This window comes from Nannobrachium achirus (assembly GCF_963921795.1).
Source record: "Nannobrachium achirus genome assembly, chromosome: 5".
NCBI lineage: Eukaryota > Metazoa > Chordata > Actinopteri > Myctophiformes > Myctophidae > Nannobrachium > Nannobrachium achirus.
The window spans coordinates 52,711,651-52,737,098 of record NC_137814.1 but is presented as its reverse complement, the minus strand read 5'-3'; the positions used below and the strand labels follow the sequence as shown (position 1 = coordinate 52,737,098).

At 42.9% G+C, this 25,448-nt stretch overlaps 1 protein-coding gene across 2 annotated transcripts; it reads left to right on the top strand.

The window, feature by feature from the left end:
- Positions 1–445: 445 nt before the first annotated feature.
- ripk2 (receptor-interacting serine-threonine kinase 2) lies at positions 446–21,136 on the top strand. 2 transcript variants are annotated; one of them, XM_080726259.1, is made up of 12 exons: positions 446–646; positions 800–1,064; positions 4,684–4,837; positions 6,757–6,912; positions 8,141–8,298; positions 10,807–10,856; positions 11,766–11,927; positions 14,319–14,404; positions 17,187–17,282; positions 17,643–17,754; positions 19,251–19,487; positions 20,551–21,136. In XM_080726259.1, exons 2-12 carry the CDS (start codon positions 859–861, stop codon positions 20,913–20,915), a joined length of 1,782 nt encoding a protein of 593 aa, XP_080582385.1. In that variant the 5' UTR covers positions 446–646; positions 800–858; the 3' UTR covers positions 20,916–21,136. The 2 variants fall into 2 exon arrangements, with proteins under 2 accessions (XP_080582385.1, XP_080582384.1); XM_080726258.1 differs by having other exon boundaries at positions 446–1,064.
- The last annotated feature ends 4,312 nt before the right edge of the window (positions 21,137–25,448 follow it).

Here is a 25,448-nt window from a genome sequence, read left to right as displayed (position 1 = left end):
TGACAAAATGCATTAGTACGGCGCTCCCAGTGGCCATTCTCATCCGATACGGAGAAGATGTTTCACGCAGCTGTGTGAGTCCAGCCTAACTTCCACTCCACAACATCTCGGATCAAAATATTATACACTCCACTATATATGTAGGCCTATTTGAAAACATTAGTTACTAGTTACATTGCAGATATAGGCCTACATTATAATATTAAGAAACATACCACTTTAGCCCTATTTATACCTCAGCTATTCTAAAATAGCCGATCTACAAGCTGCCATTTTCAATTTTTTTTTTTACATTGCATTCAAGTAAAGAGTACTTTTTCCACCACTGACCCTTGGAGCCTTGCGTGTCGGCCCCGCCCACCCCGGAAGAAGGAGGCGTGACGTCACTGGCAGCCAAATCAACACACACGACAACGCAGAACGCACACTTGCCATAATAAATGACAACGCACACACACACCGCAGTACAGTATACTTCCATATGGACACACAGACACGCACAATGCGCTATAGCGGCCATATGACGCCTTTATTTATCTACACAACTGATTAATTCGTAACATTATCATGTTTTAAACCCGTCTTCTTGACAGCCAGGGCCAGGCGCATAATATAGCTTCTTTGCAGCCAGCGTAGCTGAAGCCAGGTCTGAATGGAACATTATTTTTTTTGTGAATGGCAGCTATAATAATAATAATATAATAGTGCGATCCGGGGGGATCTTTTCTGTCCGTGTCTTCATTCGGGTTCAGTCCAGTGTGGATGATTTCATTCACACAACAAATAATCCTTCCTCCAGCTTCCATCCATCCACGGTTCTAATCACCACCGGACCCTGCGGCTCATAGCAGCCCGGCTATGGAGCCTCCCAGCACGGGCACCACGGGCTGTGTGAACATCGGCAGCCTGACCAGCACCCTGCCAGTCATCCCCTACCAGAAGCTGACCGACCTGCACTACCTGAGCCGGGGGGGCTTCGGCACCGTGTTCAAGGCTCAGCACTCCGACTGGCGGACCACCGTGGCCATCAAGTGCCTCAAGCTCGACTCTCCCGTCGGTGAAAGGTATCATCATCATCTAAATATTCCAGTGTTTCTCAAACAAACGTTCACATTTCAGGGTCTCCCTTTTAACTCTGTCAGATTTATTCAGACCCAAAACAACATCAATTCTGGGTCACCAGCACTTTCGCCTATAACATATTCGCCTACACGCATTTGGTCCTTTCGCCTGGCATTTTCGCCTTGGAGGAGAGTCTTTTCACCTACCTGTCTGAGCCATTTCGCCTACCCTCAATTCTGCTGTCAGACTGTCCATGTTTGCAAATTATCTCTTTGTCATTTAAATATTACTAGAAGCTGGGGCGACCTGGCCAACTCGGAACAATGTAAATAGGGAATGAATGCCCCGCCCTTTAATGCAAACCCCATTATACCTGTTTTCATAGGACCCGTTTTGACCATCTGTCTGCCTGTGTCCATTTATGCCCATATATGGAGATATCTGTATCTGTCTGTCTGTCTGTCTGTCAGCGTCCATTTTATGTCCATATGGAGAATGGAGATCACTGCAGTTATAGTATGGGTCCATGTTATGCCCATATGGAGATATCTGTCTATCTGCGTCCATTTTATGCCCATATATGGAGTATCTGTCTGTGCCTCCAACTGTGTTGCAGACACAGTGCCGGTTCCCCCTTAAATGCAAACCTCATTATACCTGTTGTCATAGGACCCGTTTTGAACATCTGTTTGCCTGTGTCCATTTATGCCCATATATGGAGATATCTGTATCTGTCTGTCTGCGTCCATTTTATGCCCATATATGGAGATCTTTGACCATCTGTTTGCCTCTGTCCATTTATGGAGATATCTGTATCTGTCTGTCTGCAATCCATTTTATGCCCATATATGGGGGCATTCATTTTATGCCCATATATGGAGAACGCGCGTGCCCGTGGGACGAACGGTTCTCGAGATACGCGGATTACATACATACATACACACTCACACACTCACAGAGATTTTTTGTTGACTCATGTGGCGTACGTGATGTCAGAGCCTTTTATGAAGTGATGTCACAATGAGTCAGAGCTTTCGCCGATGTCAACAATCAACCCCGCATAAGGAGATTCCGAACGTTTCGCGCCGGTTCGGGAAAACCGCGCGTCGGGTCGGGTCGAGACCCGGCACTGCACTCCGTGCCGCGGCGGGGAACGCGCGTGCCGAATCTGAAGCCGGTGGGACGAACGGTTCTCGAGATACGCGGATTACAGACACGCAGAGACTTCTCGCATTTATAGATAGATAGTGACTGTGACAGTGGTGTCAAGTGAATCTAACAGTTTACTCGACATTTATTATTTACATCACATTTTATTCCTAAAAAATGGCAAAACATTTTTTTATGCCTGTTGACAGGCAAGGTTGATTCTATAGGCTATTTAGGTGTAGCATATCTTATATAGACCTATATAGGCTAATAGCCTACATATATTTTGTATAGCCTAATGTTAAAACAATATAGGCCTACAATACTGTTCATTTTACAATACTGTTCAATACTGCACCAAATAATGTATAGTATCGGGATGGATTAATTAATTATTTGGGCGCACCTGATTCCAATAGCTCTGTATTTATGTGATTACTATGGAGTGCATAGGATAGCCGTGTGTAGGTTTGACATGTAACACCACTGTCACAGTCACTATAATATTTAAATGACAAAGAGATAATATGAAAACATGGACAGTCTGACAGCAGAATTGAGGGTAGGCGAAATGGCTCAGACAGGTAGGTGAAAAGACTCTCCTCCACGGCAAAAGTGCCCCGCGAAAAGACCTGGCGAAAATGTTATAGGCGATTATGCCTGACACCCAATTCTGTATTAACTAGCCCTTACCCGTTTAAAGATATGAGCTCCGAAATGATGTGCAGTGTGTGGGTTATGGGATGTGCACTGTGCACACAGTATATGAGGGATGGAAAGTAACTTTAACTGGTGCTTGCATGATAATATGTAGGAGCATCAATGTAAGAAATACCCGTTTCGTTTAATGGCTACAGAGACTGTGTCCCGCCCGCCCACACACACACACACACACACACACACACACACACACACACACACACACACACACACACACACACACACACACACACACACACACACACACACAGCTGGTTAAACATGTTGCCTCATGCTAGATGCAGAATAGATATGCCTCATGCTAGATGCAGAATAGATAGTAGATACATGATAAAAATGCTAATATATAGCATATGATTTGTGAAAGTGACAAACGGGCTTCACAGTTATGTCAGGTGTGTTCATATGCTAATGGTGATGCGATTTCAGATCAATTGCTCCAGCCACAGAGGAGAAACGCTGTTTCAGACAGACAGACAGACACTCACTCAGACATTCCGAAAATTATATGTTTGATGTGGTACCATAGGAGAGATGACAGGCAAACGTCGCTACATTATCTAATTGTGTAGTAATGCAGATGTTTAACAATAGTGTAACACTCTTGAGAGCATAAAATGACACCAAATGGATCCGTAAGGGTCCATTTGGTTTCATTTTACGCTCTCAATAAGGGCCCATTTGGTTACCAACTCTCCATCATTTAGCTGGGGACAAACTGGAACCCCCTCAAGGACCTCTGGTGTGGTCCCTGAACCACTGGTTGAGAACCACTGATCTATACTATACATGTGTACTATACATTTATATACATACATTTATAAATGTGATAATGCAGCCTGCATGTATGATGTTTGATCCTGACATCATGCTTGATGGCCGTGCGTGTAACGCTACCGCTTCAAATTGGAGCTGACATTCATTGTGTGACTGTCTGGCAACGACACTTATCATATCACTAGTGGCTCTCTAACCTTCTGATTTCAAAGACCAAATACACTCTCAGAGTTACGGCCCTGTAAGGGTCCATGTGTGCTTCCCCTCCTTCCTTTACCAGCTGCAATATAATTATAAATAGAGTACTATTTATTATTCTGAAATGGGCCATTCTGCATAATGAGTACTTTCAGGGATTTAAGTATCTTTTGAGCCTAGTACTTTTACTGAAGTAAAATCTTGAATGCAGGATTTTCACTTGTAACATAATGGGCAATGTATTTATTATTGTATTGATTGAATGAATATTTTATTAGACAGAAATGTAAAACAGCACAAGTACAGTCAAAACACTTCTAAAAGTCTAAAAAAGGAACAGTCTAAAAGGATTACACCAAAGTCCTTGCGCAGGTTGCGGTCTTGTTTCCATCGGGGTCTTACGGTTTTACTGTGGTATTTCTACTTTTACTTACTGTAAGTAAAACAATCTGACTAGTGAGTACATGTTCCAGCATGGTAAATGGTAAATGGTGCATTTATATAGCGCTTGTATCCAAGGCGCTTTACATAGATTGTGCATTACATTCACCCATTCACGCACACATTCATACACCGGTGGCGGAGGAAACCATGCAAGGCACCAACCTACTCACCGGGAGCGACTAGGGGTTCAGAGTCTTGCTCAAGGACTCTTCGACAGTAACTCAGGGGGAGCCCGGATTCGAACTGGGAACCCTTCGTGCTCTAATAACGGTTTCTCTACCCCTGAGCTATGCCGCCCCTAGCTCAAGGCATGATGATGTGCTGGTGTTTCAGGGAGCGGAACTGCCTGCTGAAGGAGGCGGAGGTTCTCCACAAGGCCAGGTTCAACTACATCATACAGATCTTCGGCGTGTGCAACGAGCCAGAGTTCTTCTGCATCATCACCGAGTTCATGAGCAATGGCTCCCTGGATGTGCTGCTCCATGAGGTTGGTACCTACTGTACTACCTAGTACCTACCTACTGTATACCTGCCTGCCAGCTACATCATTATGCTCTTCTTGACTTAGGTGCTGTATGTCCGTGAACTGGAGTCTCAAACGGTTCCTTTATTTACTAATTGAAGTATTTAAAACGTAATTTACAGCTATGGTGTTAACCAATTTGAACCTTAGTGTCCCTATTCTGGGGATAATATTTGGCGAAAATAGCTGACCTAAGATCTCACCACACGTGTTGAGAGCTTGTAGATCGGCTACTTATTTAGTGTGGAGTGGAAACTGGTGGTCGTCTAGTATAGAGTCCTGGGTATCTGGTCAACCAAGTATAGGGTTTAAGTGTAATGCCTGTTGTTGTTGTTCTTTTAGCCTAACCACCACCAGTGCAGACTACTTGAAAGCCAGTCTATGATGTTAGTCATCTATGATGTCATTACAAACTGCGAACACGGACAAAAGGCAGAGATAGATGAATTGCTACTGCATTTGATGGTCTGACAAAGTTGCTTGTAGAAAGTTGAGAATCTCATTGGTTTAAGCGCCATTCCCTCTCACTGGCCAAGATAACTATATCTTTCACCATTGTATTTTCTTTTTGATAGTTGGCGTGTGAACACTGCCATCCACTTGGCTTAGAAGTTAGAACGATTTTAAAAGTTAGTTATAGTGGTCACTGCTCAGTGTGAATGGCCCTTAGTTTGTTTCACATAATCAATATCAGTTAACCACATTATGAACAAGCATGTTGTAAAGTTGCGTTCTTCAAATTCCCGGCCTGTGGCTTGGCAAACAGAAGTGAAAGTGGAAGGATGTTCGGTGTCTGTGGAAACTAAGCAACAATGGACACACTGACTGTCCTGGGAATTTACCTCTTGTCATGTGTTGTGTCACTTTCTCCTCTGACTCTCTCCATTTATTCACGACACGTGTTTGTTTTCACTTTCACCCTTGCCTTACAGTACTGTACTGTACAGTAGGACCTACAGTCCCAAACATGTTCATGTCATGTGACCCACCAGTGGAGGTACTTTTGACTTTTGTGCAGTACCTAAAAATTGAGGTAATTACTAATTAACATTTCTTCAATATTCATTAATACGGTCATGCCCCCTTTTTTCCAATAATATACAATTCAATTTAGCATTCAGACAACAGACATTACCAAACAGAAAAAAAAGGAAAAACAAAGAAGTGCTGTCAGTATCTGTCACAAATACTGTAGTACATAGAAATTAAACATTGCTTAGCTTTCCTTAAAATCTTTGGCAGCAAAAAAAAAACAAAACAAAAAACTAAATCAGTTTAACCACTTTAACTCTATGTCTACAAACTCATTTGTGAACTTGCCGATCTGCTATTTTCAAAAACAAAACTTGAAAACATTTGAAAGAATTTGAGTGTTTTGGAACTATCTTATGTGGTTTACCCCGGCACAAAATAGTTTCGCAAAAGGGATCTGTCCATTTTAATTTGGGGGTCCTTGACATGAATGTGTTTTAGGACCCCCTGAACACAATGACGGTATGGAATCTTTCCTCTTTTAAACATGGTTTCTTTTTCTAAGATATGTTTTGGGGCTTTATATACCTTTATTGATAGGACAGTAGACTGACAGGAAAATGGGGAGAGAGATGGGGAGTGACACGCAGCAAAGGTCGTCGGGATCGGGACTCGAACCAGCGACACGCTGTCAGGCTACACTGAGCCTATGTGGTACGCGCCTGGACCGGAAGGCCAGCTAGCGCCCCATACAGTACATCGTTTCTTAAACTTTCTTCTTCTGTGTGTGTGTGTGTGTGTGTGTGTGTGTGTGTGTGTGTGTGTGTGTGTGTGTGTGTGTGTGTGTGTGTGTGTGTGTGTGTGTGTGTGTGTGTGTGTGTGTGTGTGTGTGTGTGTGTGTGTGTATATAGAGGAATTTGTACCCTGTGTTGGCCTGGCCTTTGAGGTTGAGGGTCCTCTACGAGATCGCCCTGGGGGTCAACTTCCTCCACAACATGACCCCGCCCCTACTGCACCACGACCTCAAGACGCAAAACATCCTGATGGACGGGGAATATCATGTCAAGGTGTGTGTGTGCGCGCGTGTGTGTGTGCGTGTGTGTGTGTAAGACTTGATCCTGTATGAATTTTAATATTGAGCATGAACAGTACAGGATCGTATTTCCAACCTGTATCTTCATAAACGTGGTCCTCACCAATCATTATAAGATGCCACCATTTATGTCTACTTAGCCACTCTTCTGTGTCTCAGAGGAGGGCTGTGGACAGTTCATAAACCTGCCTACCAGTTTGTTTGATGACTGAAGACTTTATTATAGTTTGCATAGGTACAGTTTGCTCTTTACAGTTTTGTGATAGTACAGTTCACTGGTACACGGTCAACTAAAAGGATTCCTCAAAAAAGCTTTTGGGCTTGTTTCAGTTGGGGTCCTTTTTAACTCATATAACATACAATGACAGACAAATAAAACACAGTACTATGCAGAAAATATCAAAAAATTGTCATAAAACACAATAGGCTTTGTTTTGTTTTACCAGTTTCGAGTAGCAGCCGCCTCTAAGTGGCTTTTCAGTGCCGTTTTAAAGGAAAAAAGTGATCATTGATGGGGATTTCAAGCTAATACAAACTACAGCCCTTCTCCTAATGGACAGACAGCTTTCGGAAATAGAAGCCATTGTTCTTACCATCAGTTTTTGGTTCAGAATGACCAAACCTGCCTATACTGACGATGTCCTCTGAGACAGAGTGAGGAGACAGAAATGGTGCCATCTTATAATGAGCACTAGTGAGAACAAACCAGATATACAGGACGGTAAGGTTGGAAATAGGTCAAGTGCTCACTTAAGTACGAGTGTGAGATGTTTGCATGAATTATAACTACCGGTATATATAATCTGAATCCATTTGCATGCATAAGTTATTGAGTTATCAAGGGTCCAATTAGACTCCTTGTGACCCTTAGAAAGGATGATAGTAGTGGCTTAGCATATGAATGAGCATTTAAATAATCTAAAAAAGATAGCCATACTATAATCACGAACCAACTCGTTTCTTAATCTCTCAGTTACACAAATTGCATTAATGTTTTTTTCTTAAAGGAGTAGTTCACCCCCAAAATGACTTTTTTTCCTTTCTAGTCAAGTCTCCATGGCGTGAGTAATCAATAGGAAAAAAAAGTAATTTGGGGGGTGAACTACTCCTTTAACCACGTTAACCCAGCGTCCCTAGTGTAGGCGAAAATAAGCAGATATTTTGTGAAAATAGCATGATGTCAACAACAATGTTGTGCACAGATCGCAGACTTTGGCCTTTCAAAGTGGCGGCAGCTGTCCATCAGTAAAGGCTCGGGCTCCAAACAGCCGGAGATGGGGGGCACAGTGATCTACATGCCCCCTGAGCAGTACGACCCCTCCAAGAGCCGCCGCGCCGACGTCAAACACGACATGTACAGGTGAGACACAGTCACAGGAACCTCTACCAGAGTAGAGAACCGTGAGTGCACAGTATTTACAGTACATGTACCTGCTGTAGGGCTGGGCAAATTGGGCAATTTGTCAATGAGGGGTACGGTACATTGTAGGGCATTCACAAATAGTGATTTTTAGTATTCGAATTATTCGACCTCAAAGTATTCGAATAGTCAAATATTCGACAGGACTGGCCAAACTGTCAAATATTAAGTAAGCAAGAGGCGAACATTGTGAAAATAGCCGATCTACATGCAACGCGAGGCGTTGTGAGCATTTAGATCTGCTATTTTCACAATATTTATTTGCGGAACCGAGTCACATTAAATGTAATGCCTACAATTCCAAGTGCTTGTCAGGGTGGGGGTGCCTAGTTCAAATATGTTTATTTTGGGGGTCACAGCCTAAAAAGGTTTCAGAACCCCTGGTATAGAGCATTAACAAATTCATCCACCAGGGCCATTGACAACTCATTCTTATGACTTCCTATCTAGCTAAGCTTTATAAACTATATATATTTTTAAAGAGAAAAAAAAAAAAGCGAATATTCGACTTCGGTGAACAACGTCGAATAGTGACTTTGATATTCGAATATTTGGTGAATGCCCTAGTACATTGTGAGAAGGATGCTGAAGATGGAAATACCAGGTAAGGGGAGAAGAGGATGGCCAAAAGAGGAGGTTTATGGATGCAGTGAGAGAAGGCTTGCAGGTCGCGGGGGTCACTGACATCGTTTTGCTTACTCAAGGACTCCACTCGATCATGCATCTCAGTCATTCATAACCACACAAGCTGGAATGTAGAGCCTGACATGCCTGATCATATTCACTGTTGGGCCGCAATCACACACATGCGTGAGACATCTTCTCCGTATCTTTTGAGAATGAGGGGGGGATTTCTATCTAAGTCACGTGGTTTCATGTCGTTGCCGTGTCTCTTGCTCAACCGAAGGCTGTCTTTTGGCCAAGAGACACGGCAACGACAAAAAACCACGTGACCTTCATTGACAATGAATTGGACCTCCCCTCGCCCACTCATTCTCAGACGATAGGGACACGATAGCTGTCGCAACTGTCTGTAGCGCGCCTTGGACTTTGCTGCCAGTTCTCTTTGCAGGTTGTCTTTTCTGCGTGTCGACACATTTTGTGTGTTTTTCCTTTATAAAGTGGCAGTTAAACAGAGATGTCAAAAGCACAATGTTAAAGTTGAAGATGGTCTCTTCACTGTGAAGTGTGTGAACTCGTATCAAAAAGCGCTGACTTGTTTATAAAATAAACCGAAGCCCCATAAAATGTCAATCCCCTAAAAAGTACTGCACTTTGTGCTCCATGGTAGTGGAGAAGTAACTATGGCAGGTAACAAACTTTCTGCTATAGAGTAGGCCTACTGCCTACAGATGATATTATGTATTTTATCTGTGCAGGATTAGACCTGTCACAATCATTACATAATCGTCTAATCGCATTTATTTGACATAATCACAATTCTTTTGTCATAATCGTTTTCCACGTTGAAAAATGTTAATATATTTTCAAATATTTTCAACAATAGTGGAAATAGCAGATCTACAAGCTCACAATGTGTGAGCTTGTAGATCGGCTATTTCCACTATAAATATTAAGTTATGTGTCATATCTGCCATGTGCAACTTCAGAGCCTACAAGCCAAAAAGAAATGTAATTGTCAACAACAAAAACAATTAAATCGTTAATCACAGTTATTTGAGTGACAATTCATCGTCATGTAAAATGTCATAACCGTGACAGCCGTATGCAGGTCAGGATAACCCACCCATCAACACTGCAGGTTTAGGTATGTTCCCCTGACTGGCAGCATGGCAGCTCCTGGTAGATTGTGAACATACCAAACTGGAACATAGCGCTACAGGGAATTTGGCCCAGGAACACGTTCAGCCTACCGTCCTATAACCCCTCCCGACCGGGACAGCACCAGATTTATGCGGGGCACCTCACAGCCAGCCAGAGAGGTGCTGATTTCACTCCTCTTGGAGAGATTGTGTTAGTTATTTCTGGTATTTTTAATATCTTTTTTGGAAAAAAAAATATTATATATGTCAGTAATGTAAGTTATTTGTCGTATCTGCCTTGTGCAACTTTTGTTTATGAAGCCCAAAAGCTTTTTTATCCATAAAGTTCCAATGTTCAAGGACAGAAACACAATTAAATCGTTAAACGCAAGTATTTTAGCGACAGTTTAATCGCCAAGTAAAATGTCATAATCGTGACAGCCCTAGCTAGTTGTAATTAAATGGAGCCGCAACAGGCAGAGTTCTTCCCCAGGTGTCTTGCCGTGCTCGGTGAGCTGGTTTGAAGGAATGCCTGACGAAACTTAATATCATGTGAACGACATACCTGAGAAAAGGCTAACGAAGTGCTTCTCATGATTCATGAATTCCTCTTTTAGTCAAGAGGGTTTTCATTTAACAGGAATGATACAATGCCTTCTTTCTCTAACCGACTTATCTCCTGCAGCTATGCCATCATTATGTGGGAAGTGCTGTCCAGGCGGATTCCATACGAAGGTATTTCTTCTCCCTTACTACAATCTTGTTATGAACTTGCTATTTTTGAAATGTTTTGAAAATATATGTTTCTTTGTAATCTTTTGTGTCTGTAAAATGTGTAGGCTTATCCAGAGATTCTCAAATAGTTTTTAGTGAACTTCTAGCTTATTTTGAACAATCCTCAAGGACCATGCCCCACCTCTATTTAGTATATAAGAAGGCATAACAGTCTTTTCTATCTTATCAAAACATTTTAATTAACATTTAACATAACATTAAAGATCTAAAAGCCAGATTTCTACTTACTGTAAAAGGTGGCTCTTCACCGCACATATTTCGTCCCGACGCGGCATTGGAAGGAGTCGTAAAGCGTCTGTTGCCGACAAGCTGCCTTTGGCACCTTGTCGGCAAGAGACACCAGTGGTTCTCAACCTTTTCAGGCCGCGACCCTCAAAATTATCATATTTGAACTGGGAGCCCCCCATCCTGACGAGCACTTCGAGTTGTAAGACTTGAGCAATTACATTTTGCTTAACACGGTTTTATTGTGTTGCGAGTCGTCGTGAGCATGTAGAAGGTCTATTTTCACAATTTCTGCCTCTAATATTTGACAATATGGCCAATGAATGTATTTTATTTTACAGGTGTTAAAAAAGGCATTAAAAGACCTTACATTGTCACTTTAGAAATGTGCAGATACCCTCTATACACTTACTGTATACTGTATGTTGGTTTGTTTACTGTTGAGTGAGAAAACAATGTTTCACATTAAGCTAATCATCTGAGGACCCCCTAATATACTGTCATTTGGAGACCCACAGGTTGAGAACCACTGTTCTAGACTATTTTCAAAGATCAACCTTTTCATTTAGTAAAGTAATGTTGGTGTGTGTCTGGGTGTGCGTGTGTGTGTGTGTGTGTGCACAGATGCGACCAACCCCATGCAGATCATGTTCAGCGTGCTGCGTGGCCTGCGTCCGGACACGGGCACAGAGAGCCTGTCGCCCGACATCCCCAGCAGGGAGACCCTCATCAGCCTCATGAGCTCCGGCTGGACCGCCAACCCAGACGAACGCCCCTCCTTCCTCAGTAAGCTAAGCTATACACCTTGAGGGCTTCTCAAACCACACAGTTTGTCAGGTCAAGGATTCCCCCCCGCCATCTGAAAACATTTTGTGCCAGGGCCCAGGGACCGCCATAAGAGAAGATTTGTGTTGTTAAAATGTTCCGACATTTGCAACATTTTTCAAGATCTTTCAATCTATGTTTTTTATCCTATATTCACTAATGTACAGTAGCTGGGGAATCCCTTCAAAGACATATATGGATACAAACACAGACATATCTCAGAATTGTCAACGTTTCTCTTAACTCGCACGGTTCAGTGTGTGTTTTATGTCTTTATTACTGAAATCTGATTTATGACGAGTTAAAGGGGAAGAAGTCTGTTGAATTATGTTCCCTTACAGAATTGAAAGACTGAACTGAATTCATTCACCACTTTCACCCTTGTGTCCCTATTTTGGATGAGATATCTTTATAAATCAAAAATATTTCAAATGTTTTCGTTGTGAGCTTTTAGGTTGGCTCTTTTATAAATGTCTGTCATTTGATGACATGCCACTTCAGCAAATGGTCTGTGCATAGGCCTGAATGTAGTCTCGCGTAGCCAGACAACTATTCCACAATCTCCAAATGCTATATCCAGTATAGAGCCTGGAACTACACCTCCCGAAATCCGGAAGCTGGCATTTCCCGTTCACGAAAATATATATTTTATTTCCATTTCTGCTAAGCAGCAAGCTACATATAGTCACTGTCGGGCAGAAACCTTGTATCTCCAAGTTTCAAATTTGTATGTTTTTTCACAAGGTAAAGCCCTGCTTCACCATACAAGGCCGTTGCACAAAAGTAGTGAAAACAGCCGATCTACAAGCACACAACGCCTCGCGGTGCGAGGCATTGCGTGCTTGTAGATCTGCTGTTTTCACTAGTTTAGTTCATTTTTAAAACGATAAATACAAAACGAACGGTCTTGGACATACAAGTTTTCCACCCAACAACGACGATATGCTTAGATGCGTGACTGTAAAGACGAAACAAGTGCAGAGAAGTCTCCACATCCGCTCTTACTCATGATCAGAGCTTCCGTTGCTCCAGACTGTATGACGGAAGCATTTGAAAATTGTCGGAGGCAACAGTCTGCCACGCGAGACTAGCCTGAACGTGACCATGACTGAGCAATGTTGCTGGAGGAAGTGAAACATGATGTAGCCATGCTGCCTTCTGTACTAGAACAGAAACCTAACACATTTAGCATGTGTTGCATTCATTTTCACAGACACATTCGTCTCCCTCCTTTTGTAAAGTTAAAATGAGAACTTTGCAATTGATTAACCAATAACACAGATAAGGATTATCAGACAAAGTCGCACTGATAAGAACCAGTATGCATGCGCAGCAAAACTAAAATAAAAAGGACCGCTCTAATGGAAAAGTGGTCACAGAACTCAAGTGTAGAAAATAATGCATCCCATCAAACTTTCAGATGCTGTTTTCCTCCCAGTGAGGACTCTGCAGGAAGAATGCCTAGGATGTTTACTGTGATCTTATTGTACATCGGCGGCATACAAAAATAGTGAAACTAGACGATCTTCAAGCTTGCAGTGTGTTGCGTCGTGGCGGGGGCGTTGGAAGGCCCTGGCCTCTGGTTACCAGCCGGTGTACTCTCATGTCGTGGAGGAGCAAGGGGAGTAAACACAGATATAAAAAACTGCCGCTGCAGTTCATTGGCGCGACTGGTAAAACAGGACTTGCGGAACTGTGGAACTGTGGAAGGCACTCTGCCCCCTGCAGTGGGGAAGAGGGAGTCCCGCATCTGATTGGCCTACCGATCGCATCCCATTCTGTGACGCACAAGGAAGCGTCCTTCAGAATTCCGGAAGCTTGCCAGTCCTCTTTTACCAACGCCGCAGAGGCGGAGGAGGCATCTACCTTTTTATGTCTATGGGAGTAAACCTGGAGGTTGCTATTAAAGGGAACTTCATCTGGCCCTGGGGGGGCGCAGTCATGTTCCCCTGGTCACGTCACGCGACGGGGGTGTATGGGTGCGCACCCTCGGCTGTGTAGTTAAGCCGCCTCTCCAGACGAGCAGCCTCTTGGCCGGGCGCTGGAGAGCTTGCTCGCATGCCCTCAGTCTCCTCAGCAGCAGGCGACTGGTGCCGAGGCCCCTTCCAGCTAAACCTTCCAGAGCGGCAGTGAGCTCTGTCACGATTTGTGCGTGGAGGGGTTGTCTTGTGGCCCGCACCAGCGGGTGATGTCCTGTTGCATTGAGGACAACCTTTTGTTTGTCACGTCAGTTTGATGATGTTTACTGTCCTCACAGTGAGCTTCACAGTGCTGAGTGTTTTCTGTGTCCTCTCCAGAATGTCTGATAGAACTGGAGTCCATGTTCACCGTGTTTTCTGTCTCTTTGTCTAGAGTGTCTGATAGAACTGGAGCCCATGCTGAGACGATTTGACGAGATTGACTCCCTGGAGGCGGTGCTGGAGGTCAAGAAGTCAAAGGTCAGTCGGGGCAGAGCAGAGCAGGGCTGGGGGTGACATGGACAACATTTTCTTTGACCATCAGTATCAATAATGTGGGAATGACTTCATCGTGCTTTCACAAAATACTTAGACAATGACATTTTTGATCAATATTCATCAGCAATGCATATATAATAACTAAGTTGGTAAAGGCAAATAATAGAACAGCAAAAATAAAAAAAATGTTAATAAACAGTACACACACTTCTCTAAGGCCTCTTGCACACTTACTCCGAAATTGTCGTATGATGAGTGGCTGTGAGGGTATGTCATTTATGCGCTGCGAGGCGTTGTGAGCTTGTAGATCGGCTATTTTCAGCAAAGAGGTTTGGTGTAGAGGGGAAAAAGAGCAGACTAAGTACGGAGTGAAAGATCAAGTTTATTAAAGGAGCGGGTCACCTCTGGGACAACCAGATCTTATTTTATTGTTGTTTGGGACACGATCAACACAATCCTAAGTACTTTTTTGTGTTCAATCTGTGTTTTTAGATATTTTAGGATTTCAGCATGCTTGTAGCATGCTACAACTGGTCATATGATGCATTTTGCATCATATGACCAGTTGTAGCATGCTGAAATACTAAAATATCTAAAAACACAGATTGAACACAAAAAAGGATTGTGTTGATCGTGTCCCAAACAACAATAAAATAAGATCTGGTTGTCCCAGAGGTGACCTGGTCCTTTAAGTGTTGACGGTTCAAGTGGTTAAATATCTGAAAACACAAATTGACGTGAATCCAAAATACACTGATGATCGTGCTGTCAAACAATGAAACAATAATGGAATCTATAAACAGGTTGTGGGGGACCCTGCTTCATCTCTCTCTCAACTAAGGGTTCCTTGGCCTGAAAACGTAGAAGACCCCTGCTGTAAGCAAACAAAGCTGATTCAAACAGTGTAGAACATCACCAAACCCAGTACAACCAGTAAAATGTCAACTTCCTATTGATTTGACTGAGGATCTGGATCCAAATCTGTGGATCCAGTCCGGGTGTTCCTAATAAAAATAACAAAATCAATAGAAAGTTGAAAATGTTACATAAAAACTAAAAATCAGTACTGTCTGAATCAGCTTTGTTTGAGTAGATGACTGGACACATTTCAACATATTTCAACACTATTGACCCAATGGACACATCCTTCCTTGTTTTCAATGTTGGTGTTGCGTGTGCCTTGCAGAGCGTGATCAATTTCATCTGTAGCTGGATTACGCATTTATTGCATACCCTTTGTACGCAATGAGTAATGAGTAACTATCTGAGCAAATCATACACAATACATCGGGCAGCGATTCAGGTGTGTGTGCGTGTGTGTGTGTGCGTGCCTGTTCGCCAATAAACCCTTTTGCAAATCCCGCCCCATTCTGCCCTGTTACTATGATGGGACATTAACCCTGGGCAGATTGTTTTTATAGTGGAAGTGGATGGGATTTTTTTTTCCCTTCATAGCCTCATTACAGCTATATAAAGTACCAAAGGAAAAACACCTAGGTGATATTAATAAAAAGGGAAGACAAAGGTACAGTAGTTACATTGCAAAACAGGGGGTTTACCCGAAAATATATGTTTTAATTTGTTTAATCCCAGTGGGACAGAATCCTCTTTGCAGATTCTTTTATAGTGGTAGTGGATGGGATTTTTTTTCCCTTCATAGCCTCATTACAGCTATATAAAGTACCACAAAAAACACATCTACGTGATATTAATAAAAAGGGAAGAAAAAGGTACAGTAATTACATAGCAAAACAGTAGTTTTCCCCCGAAAAATAAATGTTTTAATTAGTTTAATCCTCTGGATCAGAGATAGAAAGAGAAGCGCATTGCATCTTGGGTACTAGGAAGAGGACAGAGAGAATGTTTCTCCTCACATAATAGGCTGGCTTTTCGTAATTCTGCCCATTTAAATTATATGTACCCAATCGTGACTCTTAGACCATTGATAAGGTACATGTGAACTAGTTTGTTGAAGCTTATTCGTTATGATGAGCGAGATCGCTTGACGCTTGCCGTCGCTATCACCGTACCGGCCGATCTCCGTGTCGCGCACTGCGGACAGTTGTTGAAAGCCACATTCAATATTCTCCACTGCACAAACTCCACCCCCGATAGCAAAAAGTGAATGTTTTTTTCTGGTTGGCCAGTCAGGGAGTCTCAGGGACCAATCAGAAGGCTGACAAACGGTCTATTGACGGTGATGGTGGTATTGGCCAGGTGAATGTCACTGTCTATCTGTAGATTTGCTTTGAATCAGTTTTCTGTGTGTGTGTGTGTGTGTGTGTGTGTGTGTGTGTGTGTGTGTGTGTGTGTGTGTGTGTGTGTGTGTGTGTGTGTGTGTGTGTGTGTGTGTGTGTGTGTGTGTGTGTGTGTGTGTGTGTGTGTGTGTGTGTGTGGAGCCCTAAACAAGGGTAGCTCGATAACCCGATAACATATTTATTGAGTACCCGGTATCAATAAGCTTTGGGCTTATCAAGCTTGTTATTGAGCATAGCGGCCCATGATGTCATGTTTAAATAATCAAGACAAGAGGCTATCAAGAACGTATTACAGTACTATCCATAATATAAAGCCATTTAACACTTACAACAAAAAAATACATCAGTTATGTTCTGAATTTGTCGTCTCATATCTTTCCAAAAAAAATATTAGAAAACGCTCAATAGTGGGCTCGATAAAAGCCCGGCTCAATAAGCAGGATTGATAAGGTGCGCTCATTATCAATAAAAATGAACAAGCTCCATCCCTATGTGTGTGTCCACAGCTGATGAGGGGTACCAGCTGTTGCCCGGCCTCGTGTGTGAAGAAGAGAGAGGACAAACCCGTCAACACTGACCACCCTGAACTCTACAGGAGCCCCGTAAGGCAGAGAGCATACCCTCACTCACCACCTTAACCACATTTCTTCACCAACAATGGCCGATATACAAGCTCACAACGTGTTGCTTTGCGATGTGTTGTGAGCTTGTAGATCAGCTATTTTTCGGCAAATGCTCCCCCCTTCTCCTCCTGAATGGGGATGCTGGGTTCAAGGGGTTAAACTATTTATTACTGTTATATCGTCGCTGTCGGGTGGAAACCGTTTGTTTTGTATTTACCCCAAAAGTATATCAATAAAAAAAAATTGGATCTATCAACATTTCTAGAATTATGCGTGACAGAAGAGCTTCCTTTTTCATAATGTGTCTTTAACTGTATCGATTACTGTGTGTCTCGCCAGAGCTCCACCTCAGGCTCGGGGTCTTGCTCCTCCCAGGACACAGAGATGTCCCAGCCTGCCTTCCTCACCAACTCCAACACCCCACCGGGTACCACCCCACCGGGTACCACAGGTAATGACATCACACGTCTTTTGACGTACAACCAACTGAGGAAGATTCAAATCCATTCGTGCCGTCTAAGAGTTACAGATCTGCTGGGTTCCCACGGTCATGAAATTCCTGGAAATATTTTGAAATTAGAAAAATATTTTTCCAGTACTGGAAAAGTTTTGGAATTGATCAAGGGTCCTGGTAGGTCCTGGAAAAAATAGCTATGCATTGTCTTTGGTTATTGATTTTGTTAATACCTCTGAAATGACAAATTAAACATTGGCCAAATTGTCAAATATTAGAGGCAGAAATTGTGAAAATTGCAGATCTACATGCATGTAGATCTGCTAGAACTGTGTTACACAAAATGTAATGCCTCAACTCTTAGTGCTGCTCAGCGCGGGGGGTCCCCAGTTAAAATATGATTAATTTGGGGGTCACGGCCTGAAAATGTTGAGAACCACTGGCATACACTACCTGTCTTTAGGCATTGCGTATAGGAGTAAGCGACTTGTTATTGAGTGGAATTACATATAGTCTTGGAAATTGGGTTAAATATTCTGGAAAAGTTTTGGAAATTCATTGGTAAAAATGTGTGGGAACCCTGGATCTGTGACATTTGGTTGTCAACTTGTCAATAACCTAGCTAGGAAACCCCCGCTTTGAGAACCATTGTGTTGGAGGACAATGGTGGTGAACACTGTACAGACTAGGAAAGAGCTCTCTGAGGATTTTACAGTGAACGTCATAATGGGGGCCCGTGACTTAATCATTGATTCAACATTCCAGGTGTAACTATGGCTGCCCGTATGACGTGAGAGGTGGAGGTTGTGATATTTGTGGAGATAAGCGACCAACGGTCGCTTATCTCCCGATTAGGGAGTCTTACTGGTATTATCAACCTGGGCGGACCTTGAAATTAAAAATAGACTTTGTATATCGTCTTTGCCGGGTGGAAACCTCATATGTCCAAAACCTTTCTTTTCAGGATTCAAATTGAAAAGCATCATAAGTAGCAGATCTACAAGCTTAAAAGACAACTTTGTTTTTTTACAACAAGGGTTCATATTTTAGAAAAGAAAAGATGAGGGTTAAAATGTTTTCATTTACTGCTTTCCATCGTTTTTTTGCGATTTCAGTTTGCGCCCATTCCCAAGATGCACACAATCTTTCATGGGCAGATAGATGTGACTTATGCGGGCTATTAGCGTTATTGTAAATAGTAATAAAGAAATCTCCGGCTTATTGTGTCTAAAAATACATATTTAGACACTTGTAAGCATGTCCCCACCCACTGAAACTTCTTTTCTCTAATTGCAATCTAAAATACGAACCCATCGCTTTGCGCACACGTATCCAGCTTGTGGATCTGCTACTTTTGATGCTTTTGTGTGACACTGTAGTATGATCAAATGAAAACACTGAAAGTTAGAATATGAAGATGGAGAGTTCTCTGCTCGAAAGCAACATATTTTAAATCTAACTATAAGATCTATCCATGCTTTTCTCTCATCCAGGAGTGTCTTCCTTCATGACTCACTCGCTGGAGCCCCCCCAGCCGCTGCGGGCCCAGAGCCCAACCAACAACAACCTGAACGAATGCTCCCAGGCGGCCGCTTCTAGCGATAAAGAATTAAACATCCCCACAAACCCATGCCTGCCCATTACCGAAGAGTGGTCTGAGCCCTCTCTGAAACCACAGCCACAGCCACCTCCATCACCTCCACCACCACCACCACCACCACCTAAGCCAGGTAATTAGGGGTGCAAACAGTTAATTGAACTAATTGATCTAATCATTTAAAGAAAATACCGATAACTTCATAAAATAATCCCTATTTTGGGCATGTCATTCTGGGCAAAACGCTTAAAATTGTTACAAAAATGTTCAAATCTGTTAATTTCACAGATGTCTTCAAATAGTAAAACATTATGGGAACACTCAGAAAATAGCCAAAACTGAGCACATTTCACACATTTCACACTGTCACAATGTAATCTTAAATAATGTTTGTCTACACAGCCAGAAGTTCAGCTGTTACACACAGTTTCAGACAGTGAAATGGTTTACTAAATCAGCTGCCAGAACAGATGATGGCTAGATAAATAGGCTGAATGAAATCTACGCCTGCTTTAGCCGTCATTTCCTCCTTTTCTCTTTCATCCTCAACCAAGCGTAAGACACAAACATTCATTGTTCCTGTGATATTTGATTAGTCTACGTTTGCACGCAGTCTTCTTCAAGCGTCAACAGCCTTTAAGTAAATGTTTTCCACTGCCGTGTGGTTTCATAGGTGTCTCTGTATCAGCCACGATAAAAGCCATTTGGTTATAAAATAAAATAAAATTGGAGTTTATAGAAGAACCTACAGTATAAAGCGATAATTTCTCACTCTTGTGCCACTTGTTTTCATATTAATTAGATTCCGTGGCGGCCAGCAACATTGGGTATGATACATATTAAATTAATCCAACGGGTATGTTAAAGGAGTAGTTCACCCCCCAAAAATCGTATTGTCTATCAATTACACAATCCATGAAGGCTTGAATTGATGGAGATTACAACAAGGGCAAAAATATACAGTAGGTATCTCCGAGGAAAACAAATAGACAAAAACTAAACAAGCAAATCATATAAAGACAAACAAACAAAACAAAAACTATAATTACAGGAAAAACAAACACATACAGTAATACAAGGTTTGCATTGCACCTCTCTGCCAAAATGAAGCCTCGCTCACTCAGTCCACAACACGCTTTATACGCGAGAGGATACGTGTGCATCACATTTATGTGCCACCTGCTCTCTTAAAACAGCGGACAACGACGACTTTGTCTTCCCGCCGCCGAGCCACTCCCCGCCCACGGCGGGCCCCGTCGCCCGCTGGATCGGCGAGCGGCGCGAGGAGATCGTCTCGCAGATGACGGAGGCGTGCCTCAACCAGAGCCTGGACGCGCTGCTGGCGCGCCAGCTCCTCATGGTGGAGGACTACGAGCTGGTGCAGGGCCGGCCCACGCGCACCGCCAAGGTGCGGCAGCTGCTGGACACGTGCGACCGCCACAACGAGGGCTTCTGCCGCATCGTCGTCCGCAAGCTGCAGGACAACCGGCAGCTGGGGCTGCAGCCCTTCCCCTTCGGCCTGAGCACTTCCCCTCCAGCCAGCGCCCCCCCGCTCATGTAGCGGAAAGGTGCTCAAACTTTTATTTTTTAATTTATTACAAGGACCCAGAGTTTGGTATGCATTAGTGCCATAAAACAATCGTAACTCTTTGAGAGGATACAAATGGAAGCTCAAACTGTTTAAAGTGTATTACAAGGACCCAAAGTTTGGTATGCATTAGTGCCATAAACCCTCGTAAAGGCCCATTCCCACTGGGCCAGATAACAGATAAAAAAATCTCTTTCTCCAGATATTTTTCCATTCAAAGTGGATGGTAGATAGATACAGATAAAAAAAAGATCTGCCACAGATATTTCTTTTATCTGTGGCAGATTTCTTTTTAATCTGTATCTACCATCCACTTTGAATGGAAAACTATCTGGAGAAAGAGATTTTTTTTATCTGTTATCTGGCCCAGTGGGAATGGGCCTTAACTCTGAGAGGGTACAAATGGAAGCAAATGGACCCTTACGGGTCCATTTGCTTCCGTTTGTACCCTCTCAGAGTTCGGTTCTCAACTGTCAATAACGTAACTGGGGGGGACCCCCTGGAACTCCCTCAAGGACCCCTTGTGTACCCCACTTTGAGAACCATTGTGTTGGAGTACAACGGTGGGGAACACTTGTACAGACTAGGAAAGGCCTTGTGGAGCTGACTGTCTGTGGATTACTGTTACGGACTCGCTCTCTGAGGTGATCTTTGGATCGGAATAAAAGAAGGCGCTGGAGCAACTCGGACGATTTGAGCCTTTTCCTTTCGGATCAAAGGGTGCAAAGCGCAGGAAAAAGAAAAAAACAATGACGTTTCGATGTCAGGTTATATCTTCCCCTGATTATTTGGTCATGTTCTCACAGAAAAGAACTGTATTATGAGTCCAAAATGACAGATTTATGTTGCACTAAAAAGGAGTCACAGACACTCCTTTAGCTAAGACACAAAGCTAAGCTACTGTGTTCTAAAAAAGGGTGTTCGAAACATTGCTCAGAGTCAAAGACAAAGTGATACCCATATACGATGGCCGTCACCCAAGAGCTACAGTATAAACTGTGGGCTCATATTGTTATCATGCTATGCATTTACGTTGTAAAATACATTATTTGCTTTCCGTTCATTCTGAATGAACTTGTTTGGCAGAGCTCAGTAGGAGGGAACAGACCCAAGTTCCTTCAGAGTTCACTTTTATTTCCGGTTTATTTCCGCGTTGAAGGCGTCGCTGCAGAGCGCCGCAACCGGACACTCCACCACCCCCCTTGCACGTGAACGGGACGTGAGCGGGACGCTGTAGCCAATTTTATGCTCTGACAAGCAAAAGCGTCCGAGAATAGCAGACCTACAAGCTCACCACGCGTTGCGGATGCAACACATTGTGAGCTGATATGTCGTCTGCTATTTTCGTCATAGCATTTCGACGTAGCACAAAGTGGGCTTTACACTTCTGAAGTGTACGTGTGACCGCTGTGCATCGATTATTTAGCTCCATGTACAACAGGCGCCGTCACACCCAGCTCAGAGTCTAATTAATTTGACTCAGCCATCCCGACCCTACGCACTTGTTTGTGGGTTTAACTCAGTGGCTCTCAACCTTTTTCACGGTTCTATTGTGAAAATAGCAGATCTACATGCTCACAACGCCTCGCAAACGCGAGGTGTTGGGAGCATGTAGATCTGCTATTTTCACAATTTCTGACTCTAACATTTGACAATTTGGCCAATATTATTCATTTTAGTTGTCTTAAAAAGTCCTTAAAATGTCACTTTAGAAATGTTAAACTACATGTTGGTTTGCTTGCTGTTGAGTGAGAAAACAATTAAGTTAAACATTAAGATCCCGACCCACAGGTTGAAAACCACTGGTTTAACTCACATTTGTTGTATATTTTCTTACTTGTTTCCATTGCATGCAAACTTATCAGAATCTGCTATAGGTCAGAATCTGCTATAGGTCAGAATCTGCTATAGGTTTGGGTAAAGCATCAGTGGGACAAGGACTGGCTGGTAGGCCTACCGCTAACGGCTCATATCGTAGCAATGTTAGGTGATTTCTGCCAAGGATCACCACATTCATACATGAGTATGAACACAAGGGAATATGTGTGTTTGTTAAAGCACACAAAAAGCATTAAACCATGGACATTAATGCGTCGAGCAAGGAACTCTGCTGTGCTAATAATAGCAACCATGAGGTCTTCTCACAGGAACAGGCTCTTCACCCAGATGCTGTGGGGACTTGAGTACAATATAGACAACCTTGCACAACTTGATCTGCGGTTGGAATGTGTTACAACCAGACTGTGTCAAATGATAAATGAAATGTGCCATGTCATGCTTGCTCCCGCCGGGGGCTGCTTCCCTTGCATAGTTTTATTGCAAGTTTGCAGTTTTATTGTTTTATCGTCCAGTGAAAGAGATCTGCCCGGGAAATTGAGATACAAGGAAAGTATTTGTCACATATCGGTCAAAAGTTGCACGCGCGCGCGCGTGCATGTGCGAGTGAGCGAGTGATTGGGGGCAAGCGTCACTTTATCTTCCTGCTTCCCAAATAGCCTGCCCTATGTTCCAGACAGGGAAAGACCTGGACAACTGCTTCTATTTATACCTGAACTTATATAAATAATGATCTTCCTTGGTCTCTTCACTGCAGTATAGTCTTGCAACACACAGAGCTTTAGATCGTTCAGCTCTGTAGAGACATAACGTACCTGAAATAAGACCACCTCAAACCTGCCTCGCTTTTTTCCTTCAAGTAGGGTTAAAAACTAAACATCTATGCTTTGATGTACAGCAGTGGTTACCCAACCTGCAGGTCTGGGCCCTCAAATAAATGGCAAAACGGTTAGATTGGATTGTTAATATAACATTGATATAAAAAATAGAAATGGATTTTATTCTACATTAGTTACTGTAGGGCACAACGCTTTCAAGATGTTCAAGTGGGCCCCTGATCCATAAAAGGTTGGGAACCATTGTACTGTACATCAATAGCAGTCAGTTGAAGGCAGCAGTCGCGTCTGTTCTATCTTCCCTGTGCTATATTTCATTTAAAGACTATTAATATTACTATACGTTGCTGTCGGGTAGAAAGTCTAGAAACCTCTTATCACCATACTTTTTACAACATCCTACTTGATCATGCTAGAGCCCCGCACAAACGCATCAAAAGTAGCAGATCCATGAGCTCCAAAGGCGATTGAGTGTTGAGCTTGTAGATCTGCTGCTTTTGAATTTGAATCCTGAAAAGTACGTTTTAGTTTTGGTTTCCACCCGACAGAGACGATCTGCTCTTATCTTCCCTGTGCTACATTTCATATGAAGACTATTCTATTGTTTTGTTATTATGCTCTCATCTGTTTAAAAGACATGGGCCAGACCTGCTGTGGAACCTGGACTGTCTCACAAGACAAGATCCTAGACCTCTAAATTCAGTGCAGGGGCTAGAAAGATCACATCAGAGAAAACAGTTTTAGCCCCTACATTGAATTATAATGTCACTACCAGACATGTTGGTAGGTCTGATAGATCTGTCTGTCTGCACATATCAACTCACGTTCCTGTCATAAGATAAGACTGTTACTATATTTTCGTCTGCCTAAAATGACCGTAGCACATGTTTGTTTTACGCCCAGTGCGGTGCTCTCTCTGTCAGTGATTTACTATCAGGTGTGTTTGTGCCAAATTTCACACAAGTGATAACGGTCCATTTCCTCATCAGAAGAAATGGCTCGGGTTCCTAAAGCGTTTATCTACGGCCAGGGGAGTCACAAGGAGGGGAGGGGGAGGGGGGGGGGGGGGAGTGGGACTGAGTTACTAGGGCCCAAGGTGGAGGTGCTTTAATTATTTTATACTTTAGCTGTTGAAAAATAGCAGATATACAAGCTCACAGGGTGGCACCGAGTGCCACGCTGAGGGCTTGTATAGATCTGCTATTTTTGTGAAAATCTTTGAATATGTGTATTTTTTTAAGCAAACATTTGTGACTCAAATTTTGCTTCTGGGGGGGGACCTCAGAACTATATTTTGAGATGGGGGTCCGTGGCCAAATACATATCATGTTGGGGGTCCTTGACATGAAAAGGTTTGAACATCACTGACAAAGAAAGGATTTGAAGGATTTGAAATATTCAAAGACTTGCACAAATGTTCACGATTTTTCGAAAATAGCAGATCTGCTATTTTTCAATAGTTAAATGCACAAAATAATGTGTTCCCAGTCTAAATGGGTTCAACCCCCTCCCCCTATGAAGAACATTCATGGGGGGCCCGCAGTGAATCCTTGTACCCAGGGCCCAGAATTAGGTGCGACACCCCTGTCTACGGCCACACTTCCACATGTCTTTGTGTGCTTTGTTTCTCTGAAAAGAGAAGCGAAAGAGCTGACACACATTTTACAGTCCCTTCGCTGACTTCCACTTCCTTAAAACGGGTGGTGACTTCACAGTAGATGTATTATTATTGACGTGGAAGAGCATTGTCATCTTCAGCCCAAAGCCTGTGGCTTTATTACTAAATGTATGATTAAAGGTTTCTTAAATGGAAAATTCTTTGAATGGAATTATT